The sequence below is a fragment of the Onychostruthus taczanowskii genome, unplaced genomic scaffold, assembly GCF_017590055.1.
Source record: "Onychostruthus taczanowskii isolate IOZ18803 unplaced genomic scaffold, ASM1759005v1 scaffold24, whole genome shotgun sequence".
Lineage (NCBI taxonomy): Eukaryota > Metazoa > Chordata > Aves > Passeriformes > Passeridae > Onychostruthus > Onychostruthus taczanowskii.
Window position 1 is genome coordinate 8,739,583 of NW_024499684.1, and position 16,695 is coordinate 8,756,277.

Below are 16,695 nucleotides of genomic sequence, written 5' to 3' on the forward strand. Positions count from 1 at the left end.
ATTTGACTCAGTGCTTGGCTCTCAGCAGGGCTTGTGTTACAGTACTTCTTGTATTGACACCTTTTACTTCTGGAAAGAAGATGCTTTCTCTTTCAAATGGCTCTTTTAAAAGCAAAGTAGCCTACTTATTTCTAACTTAACATAAAGTTGTTGTGTGGTCTTCTGGGATGATGGGGTGTTCATGCAAGCTTGCATTTCTTCCTGTAGGCATTCGTTGTGAAACACCTCTTGGAGTATACCCAGCAGAGTGAGTCCAACCTGCAGTACAGCTTGTTTTTAGTTTTTGGCATCTTTATGACGGAAGTGGTGCGATCGTGGTCCCTGGCACTAACCTGGGCGCTGAACTATCGCACGGGGGTCAGACTGCGCGGGGCTGTCCTGACAATGGCCTTCAAGAAAATCCTTAAGCTGAAGAACATCAAGGAGAAGTCTCTTGGAGAGGTAAGCTGCAGCCTTGTTTTGGAAATGGCAGTGTGGAAAGGGATGTGTAATATATTCCTTTGGGAATGAGCTGTGCCTTAAATCTAAATTATCTGTTCTGTTTTTCAGCTCATAAATGTTTGTTCCAATGATGGTCAGAGGATGTTTGAAGCTGCAGCAGTTGGCAGTTTGTTGGCTGGGGGCCCTATCGTGGCCATCTTGGGAATGGTTTATAATGTGATTATTCTGGGTCCAACAGGCTTCTTGGGATCTGCTGTCTTCATCCTCTTCTACCCAGCAATGGTGAGTTGGAAAGAACTAAGACTTCCTTAATTTTTCTTAGGTCATACAGATGTGTAGTTCTGAATAAAAGGTGTTGAAATGGCTAGATTTAGCCAGTTTATGGCATTGCACTTTATTGAAGGCATTTTCAAGATAGTGTATGAAGCAGAAATATGGAATCAGGAAGCTCACAGTGATAAAGTTAGAAAATGGGGATAGGAAAGCTGATAGGTTTGGCCGAGACTAATATTCATAGCTAAATGAAACTGCAGAATATTCAGGTGCTCATGGTTGATGTTGGAAAGATATGAGGCCTCCAGCTTGTGTATGGGAGCTCAGTGTTGCATAAGCAGTGTTCTTGATTTCTTGATTCAATGCAAGATGTTGAAAAACACCACATCTGGCCCAGCTTGTTCTTGATAAGGTGTGTATGGGAGCTCAGTGTTGCATAAGCAGTGTTCTTGATTTCTTGATTCAATGCAAGATGTTGAAAAACACCAGCCCAGCTTGTTCTTGATAAGACACTCCTGCTTCTGCTGAGCTGTGAAATAGGCTAGTTCAAGCCAAAATCATCTTGCCTATAGAATGTCTGTAAGACTGCTGAAGATTTGTCACTGTATTAATAATACGTTTTATAAACCATGGAGGCCGAATACTGTGAGGCTCACTGTGGTCCAATTACCTGACTAAAAGTAGGGATTATGTAGTGGGAGTTGCATTTTAGTGGGGAATGAGGAGTGGAGTTTGAACATGTTTTCCAGTTCTTTCCAGTAGTTCTCCTTTATTGATGGGGGACTTCAAAAGAGTTTGCAGGTGTGTGAAGAAAGGCAAGGAGCTAAAACTTTCTGCAGTAGTGTGTTGGGTTTGAGTTTCAGACCAGGAATGGGATGAATCTAGGAGTAGCAGATACTTTAAAACATGTCAAACAGCTTTCTGCTTTTAGATTAGTTTAGTAAAAATGTTAAAAACTGTTTTACTACCTTCACAGCACTGGCATGGACTAGAAATTGATCTGACTGGGCAAAGTCCTGATTTGCCTTACAGAATCAGGTTAAAAGGATGGCTAAAGTGGGGGTCAACTTCATGTGTCTTTAGGTTACCTTTCTGCTTCAGAAACTTTAACTGAACTGGTACTATTCAGTATTGGTAAAAGTGCACACCTTTATTCTCAAATTTTTGTTGAAATTTGCTCTCGCAAGTCTGGTGTTGGTGCAGATGGGGCAGGAGGAAGTGAATGGTGTTTCCAGCCTGAGTTTTATGTTAGAGCAGCAGTTGCCTGGCCCTATTCCTGAATCCCCTTTTCAGATTAAAAATTAATTTTCTCTGATAATTAGGAATTGAAGACATTTGCTTTTTCTGAGTTGCCATTAATGTTTCATGGTTTTGGTTTTTGTTTCAGATGTTTGTGTCGCGCCTCACAGCTTATTTCAGAAGAAAATGTGTAGCAACAACAGATGAACGTGTGCAAAAGATGAATGAAGTTCTTAATTACATTAAATTCATTAAAATGTATGCCTGGGTCAAACCATTTTCTCAGAATGTTCAAAGTGAGTTCCCATAGTCTGTAAATGTCTCCTTTGCTGCAGATGCCCCACTGCTTTGTAGCCTGGTGCATCCTGACTTTGTGCTGTAGGTGCTGCTGTACGAGCAGTGTAAGAACACTCATCCTTCAGGCTCCTTTGCTGTGCACAGTGGGTTGGACAAACAGACCTGCTTCTAAAATTTCATCTTGTGTAATGATGTTTGTGGCATGACACTAATCTTAAGTTTTTCAATTTTGTTCCTCTTTTATAATTTAAAAAATTCCTATATTTGTGTGGAGATTAGGCCATTATAGTTTCCTCCTCTATAATTGCTTTCCTTATGAGAATGTTTATCATGTGATAAACACTGAAATGAAGAATTAGGCCTCTTACTCAGTGTTTATGGTGCTGTGGTGCTATGGTACTGTCTGTTTTGTGTATGTACCCCCTGAATCACTGTTCAGACGTGGAGCCCCTCTTTGTATTTCTAGAAATTCGTGAGGAGGAGCGCAAAATCTTGGAGCGTGCAGGCTACTTCCAGAGCATCACTGTGGGAGTGGCTCCCATTGTCGTTGTCATTGCCAGTGTGGTGACCTTTTCTGTCCATATGATCCTTGGCTACGACCTTACAGCAGCTCAGGTAAGCTGTTGGAAATATTCTTTATGCTTTTGCTTCTGCAGCTTTTCTGCAGAGCCATTTCTCATGTGGCTGTGCCCATGGGGCCAGGCTCTATCCTCACTCACAGAAGTGAATACCTGATGGCTGTGACAGCAGCAGGTGGAGTCTTGCACAAAAGGCTCTGAGTGCTCTTTTGTCCTGACCTTCCTCAGAACAGGTTTTGGGCTGAATGTAAATAAGTCCTCCTGTTTGGATGGGGCACTGGGGATTACTGGATGTTTTTGTTTTGCAGTGTGCTTGGATGCAAACAGCACAAATGTCTAAAAATAGAATTTGAATTTGTCTTCACTAGTAGGTTAATGCAGAATTTGACCTACAAACAGAACAAGTCTGTCATGGTCTGTTAAAAGCACTATAGAAGGAGTTGGGTAGATCTGCTGTTTGAGAATATGTTGAATATTTAAATTATTGTTCTTGGACTGGGCCTTTTCTATGGTTTTGACTTGCTGCTGTGCCGTTTCAGCTTTTAGAAGGCTGGAGCTGTTAGAATATTGCATGCAGGTGTCATTATTTTCTTTGTCTCATTTTTAGGCATTCACAGTGGTCACTGTCTTTAACTCAATGACTTTTGCTCTCAAAGTAACTCCGTTCTCAGTGAAGTCTCTGTCTGAGGCATCTGTTTCTGTTGACAGATTTAAGGTAAGCAGTCCTCTGGCCTCAGTTTTCTCTGTAAGTGTGGAGTGTTGTATGTGTTCAGTAGATGCAAAGGGAACACTTGGAAGGTAATATGATTTTAATGGCAGAGAAGTTTTATTTCTTTACACTTAGCATTCTAGATAATTTGATTCTCAAGAGATACAAATGTAGTGAAGGAATATTAGCAGTTTAAGAATAAAATAACACCAGTGTGAGAAGCAAAATAGTCTGATTCAAAGATTTTATGATTTTGAAGTTGGCCATAGGAAGAGATAACAGTGAAGGACTCAGTGGCTCACTGTATAATAATTTTTAACTCCATTTTAAGAACATCTGTATGAAAAGACTGCAAGATGTGTACAATGAAATTTTATGCTTTGCTAATAAAGCTTTGTGAAAATATCAGCTGTTAGGTAAGCAGGTTAACAAAAAACAGTGGGGTTTTATCTGTGGTCATAGAACCCTGAGGTTTTATATTTCCAGACCAGATTAAGTGGCTGAAATTCCTCTATATCAGTAAAATGGAGTTGTGATCTGGCAAAACAGATCTATGGCAGAAAATGTAAAACCCTGATGATGAACAGTCTTATCTTCCATCATGGGGATTGGAGGATGAATACACTGTGTACTTTATGAATGCAGAGGGGAGACCTTTGCTTTGTCTTGTCTCTTGAAGATAACAGTGCATTACACATTGTGGAAATTTCCAGAATGGAAAATAGTCCTTTTCAAAGAGAAACTTTCACAAGCATTGACAGACACATGGATTCTCTGTAATGCATTCATGAAAAAATGCATTTTCTGTGTGAGAAAACCAGGATCTGTAGAGTGATTTTTTGAGATTCCATTGCTTTTGAGCAATTTTGCTTCATCTTCTGAGTCAGCCTAAAATCAGCCTAGCTTAAGTCTAAGTGCACTAAAGGGAATTTTGTGGGAGGAAAGAGAAGGAAAAGAAATTGAATTTCTCCCAGTTTGTCTATAAATTGTGTAGGAAATGTAACATAAGGTAAGGATACTCTAACATCACAGTAAAAATTTAATTGACGTTTTGGCTCTGTAAATGAGTTTGAGCTTTCTTATGAATGTGTGATTCAGACATAGCAATTGCAAGAATAAATAAAGCTGGGAATTGACAAGTTTTAGTCACAAAAAACTACTTGGTTCAAAACAAATTGTTTAAGTGGCAAGCATTTTATATTGTAATTAAACTGTGTGAAAAATGTCTTCCTAATCTGTTGATTGTAAATACTGATGGATGTGGTGGAAAATGTGATACAGTTGACTGACTTCCTGCCAAGCAGCCTCAGGTAGATCAGTTGCACTTGTGCAAGATGGCTTTTTCCCAGCAGAAAAGTTGATGGATAAAGGCTCAAGTTAAAAGCCATTCTGTCTCCTTCAATAACAATTTGGTGTGCAGGACAAGTCAGTCACTTTGTCCCAGGTGAACTCTCCTCTCCAACCTGTGTGTTCCGCTCATGTTTTTAATCTGGAACATACAGAGCTGCAGTTGCAAACAGTGTCAAAGGAAGAAGGCCTGTCACATCACATCCAGAGTATTGCAGTTCTGTGAAAGTCAAGTGTATCCAAGTGCTTCCACCACATCCAGGAATGCCCCAGCCACTTAGCAGACCTGGAGTTAGTTTACACTAATGAGCTACCTTTTGCTCTTCAGCTTCCTCCTACTATATAGCCTGATGTGTTTTGCTGCGTGAGTGTGCCGTAGGCTTGTCTCCCAGTCTTGATCAGGTGTCTCATCTTTACACCTCTCTCACAACTCCTATCAGAGTTTATTTCTAATGGAAGAGGTTCATATGATAAAGAAAAAACCAGCCAATCCTCACACCGCGATAGAGGTGAAAAATGCTACCTTGGCTTGGGACTTCTCCCACGCCAGCGTCCAGAGCTCACCAAAGCTGACCCCCAAAGTGAAAAAAGACAAGAAAGTCACCAAGAGCAAGAAAGAGAAAATGAAGCTACAGAATGAGGGACAGCAAGCTGTGCTGGCAGAGCAGAAGGGCCATCTTCTAGTGGACAGTGATGACCATCACAGCCCTGAAGAGGAGCACAAAATCATCCACCTGGTTAGCCTTCGGCTTCAGAGGACTCTGTACAACATTGACTTGGAGATAGAAAAGGTAAGAAGAAATCAGAGGAGGAAATCTGAGCTTTTCAAAAGCCTCATTATAGCTGTCCCCTGGAACAGAGTGTGTGCTGTTTCATTTTGCATGAAATGGAGCATATTGCTTTTGTGCACTCCTGTAATATCCATGGCAACTGCAGTATCCAGGATGCAGTGTCTGATCTTGCTGTAAACAGCTGTGCCATTTTAGCAACTACATCTTTGCAAACAGCCTGTGAAACAAGGGCAGGCTGTATAGCTTCCACATCCAGCTGAGGGGTTTGCAGCTCCTAGGACAGTGTGTGAGCCACTGTGCTCAGAGAATCTGCAGGGCACCAGGTACCAGTGGGCTGCTGGTGAACAGTGTGTTCCTGCAGTGGTTTGATAATTTTGCAGTTTCATCTGTGTTCTGGGTGAGCATTTTAGGTGATTAGGTGTTCCAATGGAACATAATAGTGCTTTTCATTGAAGAATGAGCAATTTTTTTCCTTGAGAATTTTTGTACAGGTGGATACAGTTTTTCAAGAATTGTAGAAGCTTTTGGAGCTATTGCTCCAAGGTGGGTAAGAGCATGTAAGATGTTAAAGAAAAAGCATTGAAGTTAATACCTGATGTTATCTACACATACAAAAGCTTTGCAGTCTGGCAGTTGGATGCTGCAATAATGGCATCCGTATATTTATGAAGGTATTCATGGTTAAATTGTCTTATGTAGTTACAAAAATAGAGGGAATAGTTTAAGCTATTTTAAACAGTAAAAATACCTATATTTTAAACTCTGGGGGGGGAATGCATATAGTTTAAAAAATTGCCTCAAATAGGGATAGTTTAAGCTATTTTAAACAGTAAAAATACCTATATTTTAAACTCTTGGGGGGAATGCCTATAGTTTAAAAAATTGCCTCAAATAGCAGTACAGTTACTTGGAAATGTAAAGGCTGGTTTTGTCTCAGAAGTCAAAAAAAAGCTGTTTTGTCTTTCTCTGCTATCAAGAGAAGGCCAGCAATGTGTTCCACAAGTGTCTATATACCTTTCTTGTTCACTTGACATTTTTTACAAAAGGAACAAAAATAGTCGTGATAAATTAATTGTTTAATGTGGATATTAACCCACTTATTCTATTGCAGAGAAATTCTTCCAAGTGACTAAATTCTAGTATTTTCTTGGTATATGTTCTCTAGCAAATTGGGTCTAATTGGCAAGGAGTTTGACTGGACCCATATGTGCTAAGTTCTCTTTTCTTTCAGACTTTTCCTCTTTCCTTATCACTCTCAAAAGCATCTTAGTGCATTCTGTTCAGGCAGACCTTGGTGCTTTTGGTTTATTGGTCCTCTGGGCCTGTAACCATAGTAAGAAGGAAGCTGATCTTCAAAAACCTTTATTTTTACTTGTAGAGTTGATTTCGGTTTTATTTCACTGTGGGATTGTGTTCACTGTATACAATTTGAGTGTTAAGATGCTGACTCTTGCTTTTCTTGTCTGTTATGTCACTTTAGAGCTGTCATTAATATCCAACTGTCCTCTCAGAGATACTAAAGGTAGCCTGAATTCTGAAAGGGATGGTGAACTTAAGAAATGAGTACCATAATTTTTTTCCTTTCTGCATAGGGAAAACTTGTTGGAATTTGTGGCAGTGTGGGGAGCGGAAAAACTTCACTCATCTCAGCAATTTTAGGACAGGTGAGAAATCCCGTCTTGAGTATTTCTGCTCTTCTTTCCCATCTCGTATTTCACTTATTTGTACTCTGTAGAATGCAGTGTGATGTAAGCACGGGGTAGCATGATCTCACAGCTGGTGTGTACTGCAGATGACCCTGCTGGAGGGCAGCATCGCAGTGAGCGGGACCTTCGCGTACGTGGCCCAGCAGGCCTGGATCCTCAACGCCACTCTGCGGGACAACATCCTCTTTGGCAAGGAGTATGATGAGGAAAGGTTTGTCATGCTGCTTGCTGATTTTTGTGGAAGCTTAGTGGTTCTTGGCCCAAGAGTGGGAAGAATTTAATGCAGAGTACACTGCAGATCAAGTCTCTGTGCCCTTCTGTAGTCTAAGTCTCCTCTGAGTCCCATTTGGGATCCTGCCCCTCTTGCGTGTGGCCCTGGGGCTGGTGGCTGTCAGTGTGCCTGGCCCTGCTCCTTGCAGTGAGGCTGGGCCTCATCCTGGCCCTCTGGTTAAAACCAGCAGCTGCTGTGGGCAGCACTAAAGTGGTATTTGCTCTTACTGTCTGGCCTTGCCCTCTTCAAACACAACAACTGCTGTGTGCAATATCCTGATGTCTTCCATGGCCCCCTCCACTCAGGGACTCTCTTGTGGCCCTTAGCCAACTATCCCTGAAAACAAATTGTCTCTTTATCCTAACAATGCTTGTGAAGTAAAAAAAGTTTTTACTTTTTTTACTTCAGTTTTCGCCTGAGACTCCAAGACAGCTAAATTGTTTTGGGCTGCCAGAATATCTGCTATTAGTGTAGAAAATTATATAATGCTGTAGTTAATATAATAGTTAAATAATTGTGGGAAAAATCAGTGTTCTTAACTATTTATCTATTTGTTTTTCAGATACAATACGGTGCTGAATGGTTGCTGTCTAAGGCCTGACCTGGCCATCCTTCCAAATGGGGACCTGACAGAGGTATGTTTTGCTTATACTAAACTAATTAATAGATGGAGAAAAGAGTTTTGGTTTGGCAGGGTAAACTGGAATGAGGGTACATCACTTGGGTTGCATATGAGCCAAGCTGTTGAATGCATTTTCTTGAGGTAACCTTAGTGGGCCCTGGACTGTTAAGAGTTGTGCCCTGTTTTTTACTGAGATGCTGACTGTTTGGGAATTTTTTTATTGTGTTGTAAATTTAGCTGCCTTAACAGGACCTAATTGAACTTAATTTAAAATAGCTAAGAAAACAAATGGCTATAATAATTCATAAAAGGTAAAATAAGCAAAGAAAGTACTACCACACTTCAAGCATATTAACCTTGACTTTGAATGTATAAAACATGTCACAAAGTGGACACTTAAACTTGAATACATATATGTATTAATATAAAATGTTGTGGGGGAATATATATATCAAAATACATAAAAATGAGTATTATGATCTGCTTAATCTGTTCATCTATATTGCATGGTGCTGAAGAAATAAAATGATGGGTGTGTTCTCTGCAGATTGGTGAACGAGGGGCTAACCTGAGTGGGGGACAGCGTCAGAGAATCAGTCTGGCTCGAGCCCTGTACAGTGACAGGGACATTTACATCCTCGATGACCCCCTTAGTGCCTTAGATGCTCACGTTGGAAATCACATTTTTAACAGTGCAATAAGGAAGCACCTGAAGTCAAAGACTGTCCTTTTCATCACACATCAGCTTCAGGTACTGAATCTCCCCTACTTTCTTACTGGGACTTTCTTGAAATTGTTTGTTAAACAGTTGCCTTCATACTGGAAATTTCTGTGCCCTGACCTGTGACAGGACAACCCTCTGTGTGTAGAATACGTGGTTTACATTTATAAACTAGGTTTGCAAGTGTACACTGAGCCCAATTTTATTATTTGATGCCAGTGCTGCTTGGTGTCTGACTGGGAATGGTAACCCTTGGCCAAATAAAATTTACCAGAGAAATAAATACCTGTTCAAAAATATTTTTGCTAACTTGCTATAAAGCTATTTATAGCTTTATATATCACAGCAGAAACAGTTATATTTGGTGTTAGTAAATCAGAATTGAGGTACCTGAGATTTTTTTGCTGTCTTCTGTGCATAGAAATATTAGTTCTTAGTCTGTCAGTATTTGCAGTGTTTAAGTATCCTGAGTCATGTCTTCCAGAAGAGATTGGTTTTGATAGGACACAAAAACTTTTTATTTGTGTAGTGTGAGTAATCATGGTGCTCTAGTCAGAGGAGGACCTCTGTAAATCAGCTTTCTGTTGTGTGGGCATAGGTGTGCTGTGTGCCAGTGACTACAAGCTGCTGGGAAGGGCTGTGTGGGAGTGTTTGGTTACTGAACATCGTGATAGAGACTTGTTCTTGCTGCCACTTTCCCCAGTATCTTGTTGACTGTGATGAAGTGATCTTCATGAAAGAAGGCTGCATTACCGAGCGAGGCAGTCATGAGGAGCTGATGAATTTAAATGGGGATTATGCAACTATTTTTAATAGCCTACAGCTGGGAGAAACACCACATATTGAGGTACTTGTTTATTTTAAAGTGCTCTGAATCTTGACTATTCTGAGGTGAACCAAGTGATGTTGTTGAAAATGTGGAAAATGGCTTCACACATTTTCATGTGTTGATCTGACCAGTAGATTTCCTATAGAATAATCTCTGCTTCATTAGCATTTTGTCAGAGTTTGTTTTTAGGGAATGTGTGCTAGAGAGGACTCTGCCAATGAGCTCATGAGTTAATGAAAATATTGTAGTGTCTCCCCTGGTGATGCTCAGAGCAGGAAGTTCTTCTCTTACTGTACACTCCACTCCTTAATTTACCTCTGAATTATGCAGATCTTCAACAACCTTTGTCTGAAAAAATTCTTACTGGCTTGTTACTATGTTTTCAGTGGAGTGTGACTGAGGCACAGCAGGTGTGACACAACTTGTCAAGAGTTAGATGTGACAGTATTTTGGAAGCATAATTGAAAATGCTGTGTTTTGGGGGAGTTTGAGAAAAAAATGTTTTGCTTTGACACTAATTCTGTTATGAAAAAAGTCTGTAAATGCAAACTTGAATATGTGCTCTAGTATTTCAACTGGTGGAAAAATTGTAAATCTAGAAAATAACAAGAAGCATTTAGTACAACAACATCTACATTTCCAGCAATTTAATTTTTCCCACCCTTCTGCTCTTTGTTTCCTGAAGTTAATCTCTAGAGTAAGGATCTTGGCATTTTGATTTATAAGAACTTGTCTAAATTTTGTGTGTGTTTTCTCTTAGAAAGAAAAGATTAAAAGTACATCAACAGTTTATTTTTTAAGAGATGAAAGGCTCCTTACTCATGAGACATTTAGAACAAAACATTTCTGAGAAGGAAGCATTATAAGAATTACTGATACAGAAGGCATTTGACACATTCTCCTGGGAGATATTTGTGAAAGAAGCAAAAGGATATAAAGCGTTGCTCTGCATATCCTTTGAGGCATGGAGATAATAGTTCTGCCATTTTAAGACTAATATAATGATAGTGAACAAGAGATTCTCCAGTTTTCATGCTTGGCTGACCTTCAATGTTGCTGTAAACATTAGCTCATGGAAAGACCATTAAATTGCATTCCCTGTGGGATAAGAATAAACAGACGATCAGTTGGATTCTCTGTGGTTTGATCTCGTGTCAAGTGTGGCAAGGCAACCCTGAACATGGTGTGTAAGGGGTTTCAGTCTGTGTAGGCTGACTCTGAACAGGCAGTAGCTCCCAGTTGTGGAAAGATGGCTGGGTTTAGAACAGTGCTTGTGTGTTACTTTAGTGTTTGGATATTGGATTTCTGGAAGATCAAGTTAACCTGACTTCTTAAGAAAGCTCTCATGAAATGTGTCTAAGTGCTAGGGTGCTTGGGAAAAAAGCCTCTTAAAAAAAAAAAAAAAAAGTGAGTTATTTTTACAAGGGTTAGGGAGATTATATCTTTCTTGCAGTAGTAGGAATATCATTCCTCTACCATGTACACTCAATTTCACTGATCCTGGAAATTACCCTTGCACTCCACCTGTACAGCTTGGTATTTCAGATTAATAGAGGAGGAATATTTAATCCACCAGAGTTGGCCATCATCTGTAATAACTGTGAAGTTAATAGTCTCCTTGATGTGAATGCTGAGCTATTGAAAGCCTTTGTCCTTAGGTGGCAGATAAATAAAAGTTTGTGTTTAGATATGAAAATGTCAAAGCCAACTACTGTTTAGTGTCATTGTTTTCCTGCAGATTAATATAAAGAAGAACACAAACAATTCATTGAAGAGGCCCCAGGATAAAAGTACCAAAACAGGGTCTGTGAAGAAGGAGAAGGTTGTAAAGAAGGAAGAAGAGGGTAACTATGTAATCAAATTTCTGGCTGTAATTATTTTATACTCCAATAAGCTCAAAACGTGTGCTTCAAAGTATATTGTTAATTTACCTCTCAGGCTTTGGAAGCTGTCTCAATCCTAATCACTTAGTGTGGTTGATAGGAGACAGGCAGTGGGCAAAGAACATTCATTAATTCATTAAATGTGGGTGCCTGTACAATGTTTTTAAGTTCAGTCAGATGCCATTAGCACAAAGGAGCTGGTACTGCCTTGTCTCCCACACCACCTCTCCCTCCTGTCCTAAGAGGGCCATGTGTACAGCTTGGCACTCAGTCCTGGGCAGTGGCATTTAGGGATGAAGGGAAGGTCTGACCTCTGTAGTTCTGTTTAATGTTAGCTTTGAACTTCAGGGTTTAAAAAGCAATAGTGAGACTGATCCCAGCCTAACATTTAAGTCTGTGCTGATGAGGCTTTTTCAGCTCTTTTTCAATAACTTAAACGATTCTGCAGAAGAAATGTGACTTCTTGAAAAACTGCTTGAACCACTGAGTTCTAAGTGTGACGTAAAGTGTGCGTTTCTGAAAGTACTCTGCACCATTTGAAAGACTAATTTTGTGAGTGTTCACAAATTTACAGGAATTTGATGGAAGAGCTTTCCTCATTCCCTCTTCATCTTCTGTTGTTTCCCAGGCCAGTTGGTCCAGTTGGAAGAGAAAGGCAAAGGCTCTGTGCCCTGGTCTGTTTATGGTGTCTACATTCAGGCAGCTGGAGGCCCCTTTGCATTCCTCATCATCATGGCACTGTTTGTGCTAAATGTGGGCAGCACAGCTTTTAGCAATTGGTGGCTGAGTTTCTGGATCAAGCAAGGCAGTGGAGTAAGTTCAATAGCTTTTCTACTCTTGTGTCTAATGAGCTGGGGGTTTGCTCTGCTAGACTAATCCCAAGCAGTCCTGTGAGACCAACTGGTGCTTCCTAATTTAAATAAGTTGTAAGGCTCCCCAGGAAGTGCTCTCATGAGGGAGCTCATCTCCAGGAATAAGAGAGCTCCAGTAATAAGAAAGATATAATAACTTATGTGGTTTAATGCTGCCCTCTTCTTCCTTTTCCTGGTTAGTCTAAGAAAAGGAAGTGAAAATATGAAAGGAGCCAACAAGCTAATTTTAGTGTTGTGTTTTGTTTAAATGTGATGCTATACCTAACAGGAAAATTTTTGTTAAAATATGGCTTTGAGTCAAATGCCTTTTGGAAATGGCTTTGAAGATTCTGATGACCTGGGATGGTTTGGCCTTTTTCCCACTCTTAGGTCTTTGATTGCAAGTCTTGTTGTATTTAAAAATCCAAATATAATTGCAAGAGTTTTTTTGTGGGGGCACAGAGAGCAAGGTACATATCTCAAAGATGAAATAATGAAGTGCAGATGGCCAACAATATTAGGATCAGCAATGAGGTCCTTAAACATACTTAAAGATCAGGAATAAAAGAGAATGAGAATGTATAACAGTGGGACAGTAAAGAATTTATTGCATAGTGGCACAAATAGGTGCTTGATAAAGATCTGTCCAAGGTGAATATGGCTTTGTGGTGGTATCCACATATCTGACATTGTTCAGAAGAACACAAGAAATAAGCATGAAATGAGATGTTAGGAATCAAATTAAATAGGCATTGTGGTAGTATTTTGAAAGATACTGTAGGAAAAAGATCAAGGTCTACAAATCTACAAGTCAAGCATCTCTGCCAGGGAAAAATTTCTGATGTATTCAATGGTCACTGAAGTACTTTAAAGAAGAAATATCAAATGTAGTGGGAGAAGAGACAAGGCAGTTAAATTCTACCACATGTAATGTATACATGCTTCATCCTTGTCTTAACTAACCTCTGAAACCTTGAATTTTCTGCAGAACACCACAGTGACTTTGGGAAATGAGACTGTCATAAGCAACAGTATGAAAGATAACCCTCACATGCATTACTATGCTGGCATCTATGCACTGTCTATGGCAGTTATGTTGATCCTGAAAGCTGTTCGTGGGGTGGTGTTTGTAAAGGTAGGTGCCAGTGCTGGTGTTGGTCTCCCCCCTACTCCTGCTTCTGGAAATTGCTGTCTCTGTGGTTCTTTTGATCATCTCCTGAGAGACTTTTGAACCAGAGTCAATAATGGATTGTAATATTTCCATAGCCATCTCCTGAGGCTATACCATGTTTCTGCTGAACTTCTGGTCAAATTAATGGCTTCCTTCATTGGTTGGAAGCAGTAAAATCTTATGGTTGGAGAGAAAGGGAGTAGAATATTTGGGTGGCAGGAGGGCAAACACTGCTTTACAACTCTGCAATTTTTTCTGCATTGTCAGGGGACTCTCAGAGCATCCTCAAGGCTCCATGACGAGCTCTTCCGAAGGATTCTGCGTAGCCCCATGAAGTTCTTTGACACTACACCCACTGGGAGGATCCTCAACAGGTTTTCCAAAGACATGGATGAAGGTATCTCTCACTGTGTGCCCTGTAAATCCCACATTCAGACCTCCCAGTTAGGCCCTGAACACTCTCCAGTCTGTTGCTGTTGGGGTGATTGTACCCTGTGTCTGTTGCCAAATGTGCACTTGCAATAAAGGAAGCAGGAATTGGGATATACCTGGGTTATGATTCTAGAAGGCAGCTGGTAGCTCAGGTCTGAGCATCCCCTCCACTTATAAAGAAGGAAATGTGCTGCTGCTGTTGTACCTTCAGGCTGCACGTTGGCTCTCAGCAGTTAATACAGGATCAACTTAAAACATTAGAGTGAAGCTGATGTGCAGCAGAGGTGGTAATTAGGCCAGAGTTACATCAATGCTATTTCTGCAAATGGGAATAATTAGACTGCCAGTAACTCATAAGGTAATAACATCCTAATGAAAATGTACATTTCTAATTTGAATAAGCTATGAGAAATCCCTGTGTTTGTTACTGAGGTACAGCTGGACTGAGTTGTTTTCCATGGGTTGTTTTAGTTTTCTGTACTCAAAATCTTCCTCTTTTCCTTCCATTTCCCCAGTTGACGTTCGTTTGCCGTTTCAAGCGGAAATGTTCATCCAGAATGTCATCCTTGTGTTCTTCTGTGTGGGGGTGATTTCTGGGGTTTTCCCCTGGTTCCTGGTGGCAGTGGGGCCCCTCATTGTCCTGTTCACAGTTCTGCATGTTGTGTCTAGGTAAGTGCACCAGCTGCTTTGGCTGAAAGAACAGATAGTTTCACCTTCAAGTACAACGTAGTGGTTGGCACATGGTGGTTCTGCACGAAACTCAAAGTGCTTCTTTCCTTCCAGAGTCTTTATTCGAGAGCTCAAGCGTCTGGACAACATCACACAGTCTCCATTCTTGTCTCACATTACATCTAGCATCCAGGGCCTCTCCACAATCCATGCCTACCACAAGGGACAGGAATTTCTGCACAGGTCAGTGAAGATAGCCATCTGGGAATGGTGGAGCACAAAGCTGAATGCAACAGCTTCTGGCATTCAGAAGGATTTATTACTGGGGTCTGGTGGATCATTGGTTCTGTGACTGAAAGTTACTTCTCTGGGGAAAAAAACTGGGAGAACAGATGGAAGGGTAAGGGAAAACTGGGAAGAGCAGTGGTGGAGAAAGTTTGCAAACCCTACCATCATGTTTTGGTTTGAAACTTGGTCAGTGATGAGTCTTCCCACCCCGAATCCTGATACTGGAACAGGAATTTAAGTAGGTCTGATATTTGTAGAACTTCAGGCTCATGGAGTCTACTGACCTTTGCTGTGTTTGTTCCAGGTACCAGGAGCTGCTGGATGACAACCAGGCCCCGTTTTACCTGTTCAGCTGCGCGATGCGCTGGCTGGCCGTGCGCCTGGACATCATCAGCATTGCTCTGATCACAACCACTGGCCTTATGATTGTCCTGATGCATGGCCAGATCCCTCCTGCCTATGCTGGGCTGGCCATCTCCTATGCTGTGCAGGTGAGTGTGACCACATACTGTAATATTTAATTTCTCTTTTAATGTAGATCTTGCTAATGAGCAAACCGCATCTAGCGCTGGCTCAGAGGAGCTGCGGGGCTCTGAGCGCTCGTCTTGGAGCTGCTGTTTGGCCTCTTCTGCCTCCTTGTGGCGCCGAGGGGAAATTGAAGAGCTTAGACACCTCATACTGTTGCTCCTGTGAAAAGTTTCTAAGCTGCTGGTTTCTCAAGGGATTCATAAATTATGGTGATTTTAAAATGAACTATTTAATTAACTGGCATTGAACACTTTAGTTATATGGTGCCTGATGTCAAGAATATCAAATATCATAGAATTCTTCTGGTTGGAAAACAGCAATAAAGGTCATTGAGTCCAGCTATTACCTCAGCAATGCCAAACCCACCACTAAACCATGTTCTCATGTGCCACATCTACACAACTTTTAAATACCTCCAGGAATGGTGGCTCCACCACTCCCCTGGGTAGTCTCAGTGCTTGGCAACTCTTAGTAAAGAAATGTTCCTAACATCCAATCTAAACCTTCTGTGGCATGACTTGAGGTTGTTTCCTCTTGTCCTATTGCTTGTTAAGTGGGAGAAGAGAGCAAACCCCACCTGGCTACACCCTCCTTTCAGGGAGTTGTAGAGAGTGATAAGATCCCCCTGAGCCTCATCTTCTCCAGACTGAGCCCCCACCTCCTTCAGCTGCTCCTCACAGGACTCCAGACCCTTCCCCAGCTCTTGTTGGCCTTCTCTGGACATGCTCCAGCACCTCAATATCTGTGCTGTAGTGAGGGGTCCAAAACTGAACACAGGGTTCAAGGTGTGACCTCACCAGTCCCAAGTGCAGTCACTGCCCTGCTCCTGCTGGCCACATTCATATCTTAATTCAATAACAAGTCACAGCTCTAAAAATCTGTTTTCTTTCACCTCTTCAGTTAACAGGGTTATTCCAGTTTACAGTCAGACTGGCTTCAGAGACAGAAGCTCGTTTCACCTCAGTGGAGAGGATTGACCACTATATCAAGGTAGGACTGCATTCAAATGCCTGTTGTGAAATTTTGTGTTATATTGCTGGCCTCACCAT

General features: G+C 41.0%; 1 protein-coding gene across 13 annotated transcripts in view; it reads left to right on the plus strand.

The window, feature by feature from the left end:
* The window catches only part of ABCC5 (ATP binding cassette subfamily C member 5), a 46,255-nt gene that overhangs the window by 19,987 nt on the left and 9,573 nt on the right, over positions 1-16,695 (plus strand). For 11 of the 13 annotated variants that reach the window (XM_041405668.1, XM_041405666.1, XM_041405667.1 and 8 more), the window contains 19 exons: positions 208-441; positions 550-723; positions 2,102-2,249; positions 2,717-2,865; positions 3,436-3,543; positions 5,325-5,675; positions 7,268-7,339; positions 7,468-7,592; positions 8,215-8,287; positions 8,822-9,025; positions 9,699-9,842; positions 11,563-11,668; positions 12,336-12,520; positions 13,547-13,693; positions 13,997-14,126; positions 14,677-14,830; positions 14,945-15,073; positions 15,423-15,609; positions 16,547-16,636. In XM_041405668.1, the coding sequence (XP_041261602.1) occupies positions 208-441; positions 550-723; positions 2,102-2,249; positions 2,717-2,865; positions 3,436-3,543; positions 5,325-5,675; positions 7,268-7,339; positions 7,468-7,592; positions 8,215-8,287; positions 8,822-9,025; positions 9,699-9,842; positions 11,563-11,668; positions 12,336-12,520; positions 13,547-13,693; positions 13,997-14,126; positions 14,677-14,830; positions 14,945-15,073; positions 15,423-15,609; positions 16,547-16,636 (2,910 nt within the window). Of the gene's footprint in view, positions 1-207; positions 442-549; positions 724-2,101; positions 2,250-2,716; positions 2,866-3,435; positions 3,544-5,324; positions 5,676-7,267; positions 7,340-7,467; positions 7,593-8,214; positions 8,288-8,821; positions 9,026-9,698; positions 9,843-11,562; positions 11,677-12,335; positions 12,521-13,546; positions 13,694-13,996; positions 14,127-14,676; positions 14,831-14,944; positions 15,074-15,422; positions 15,610-16,546; positions 16,637-16,695 lie in introns of those variants that run through there. The other 2 variants (XR_005952776.1, XM_041405677.1) reach the window with 2 other exon arrangements.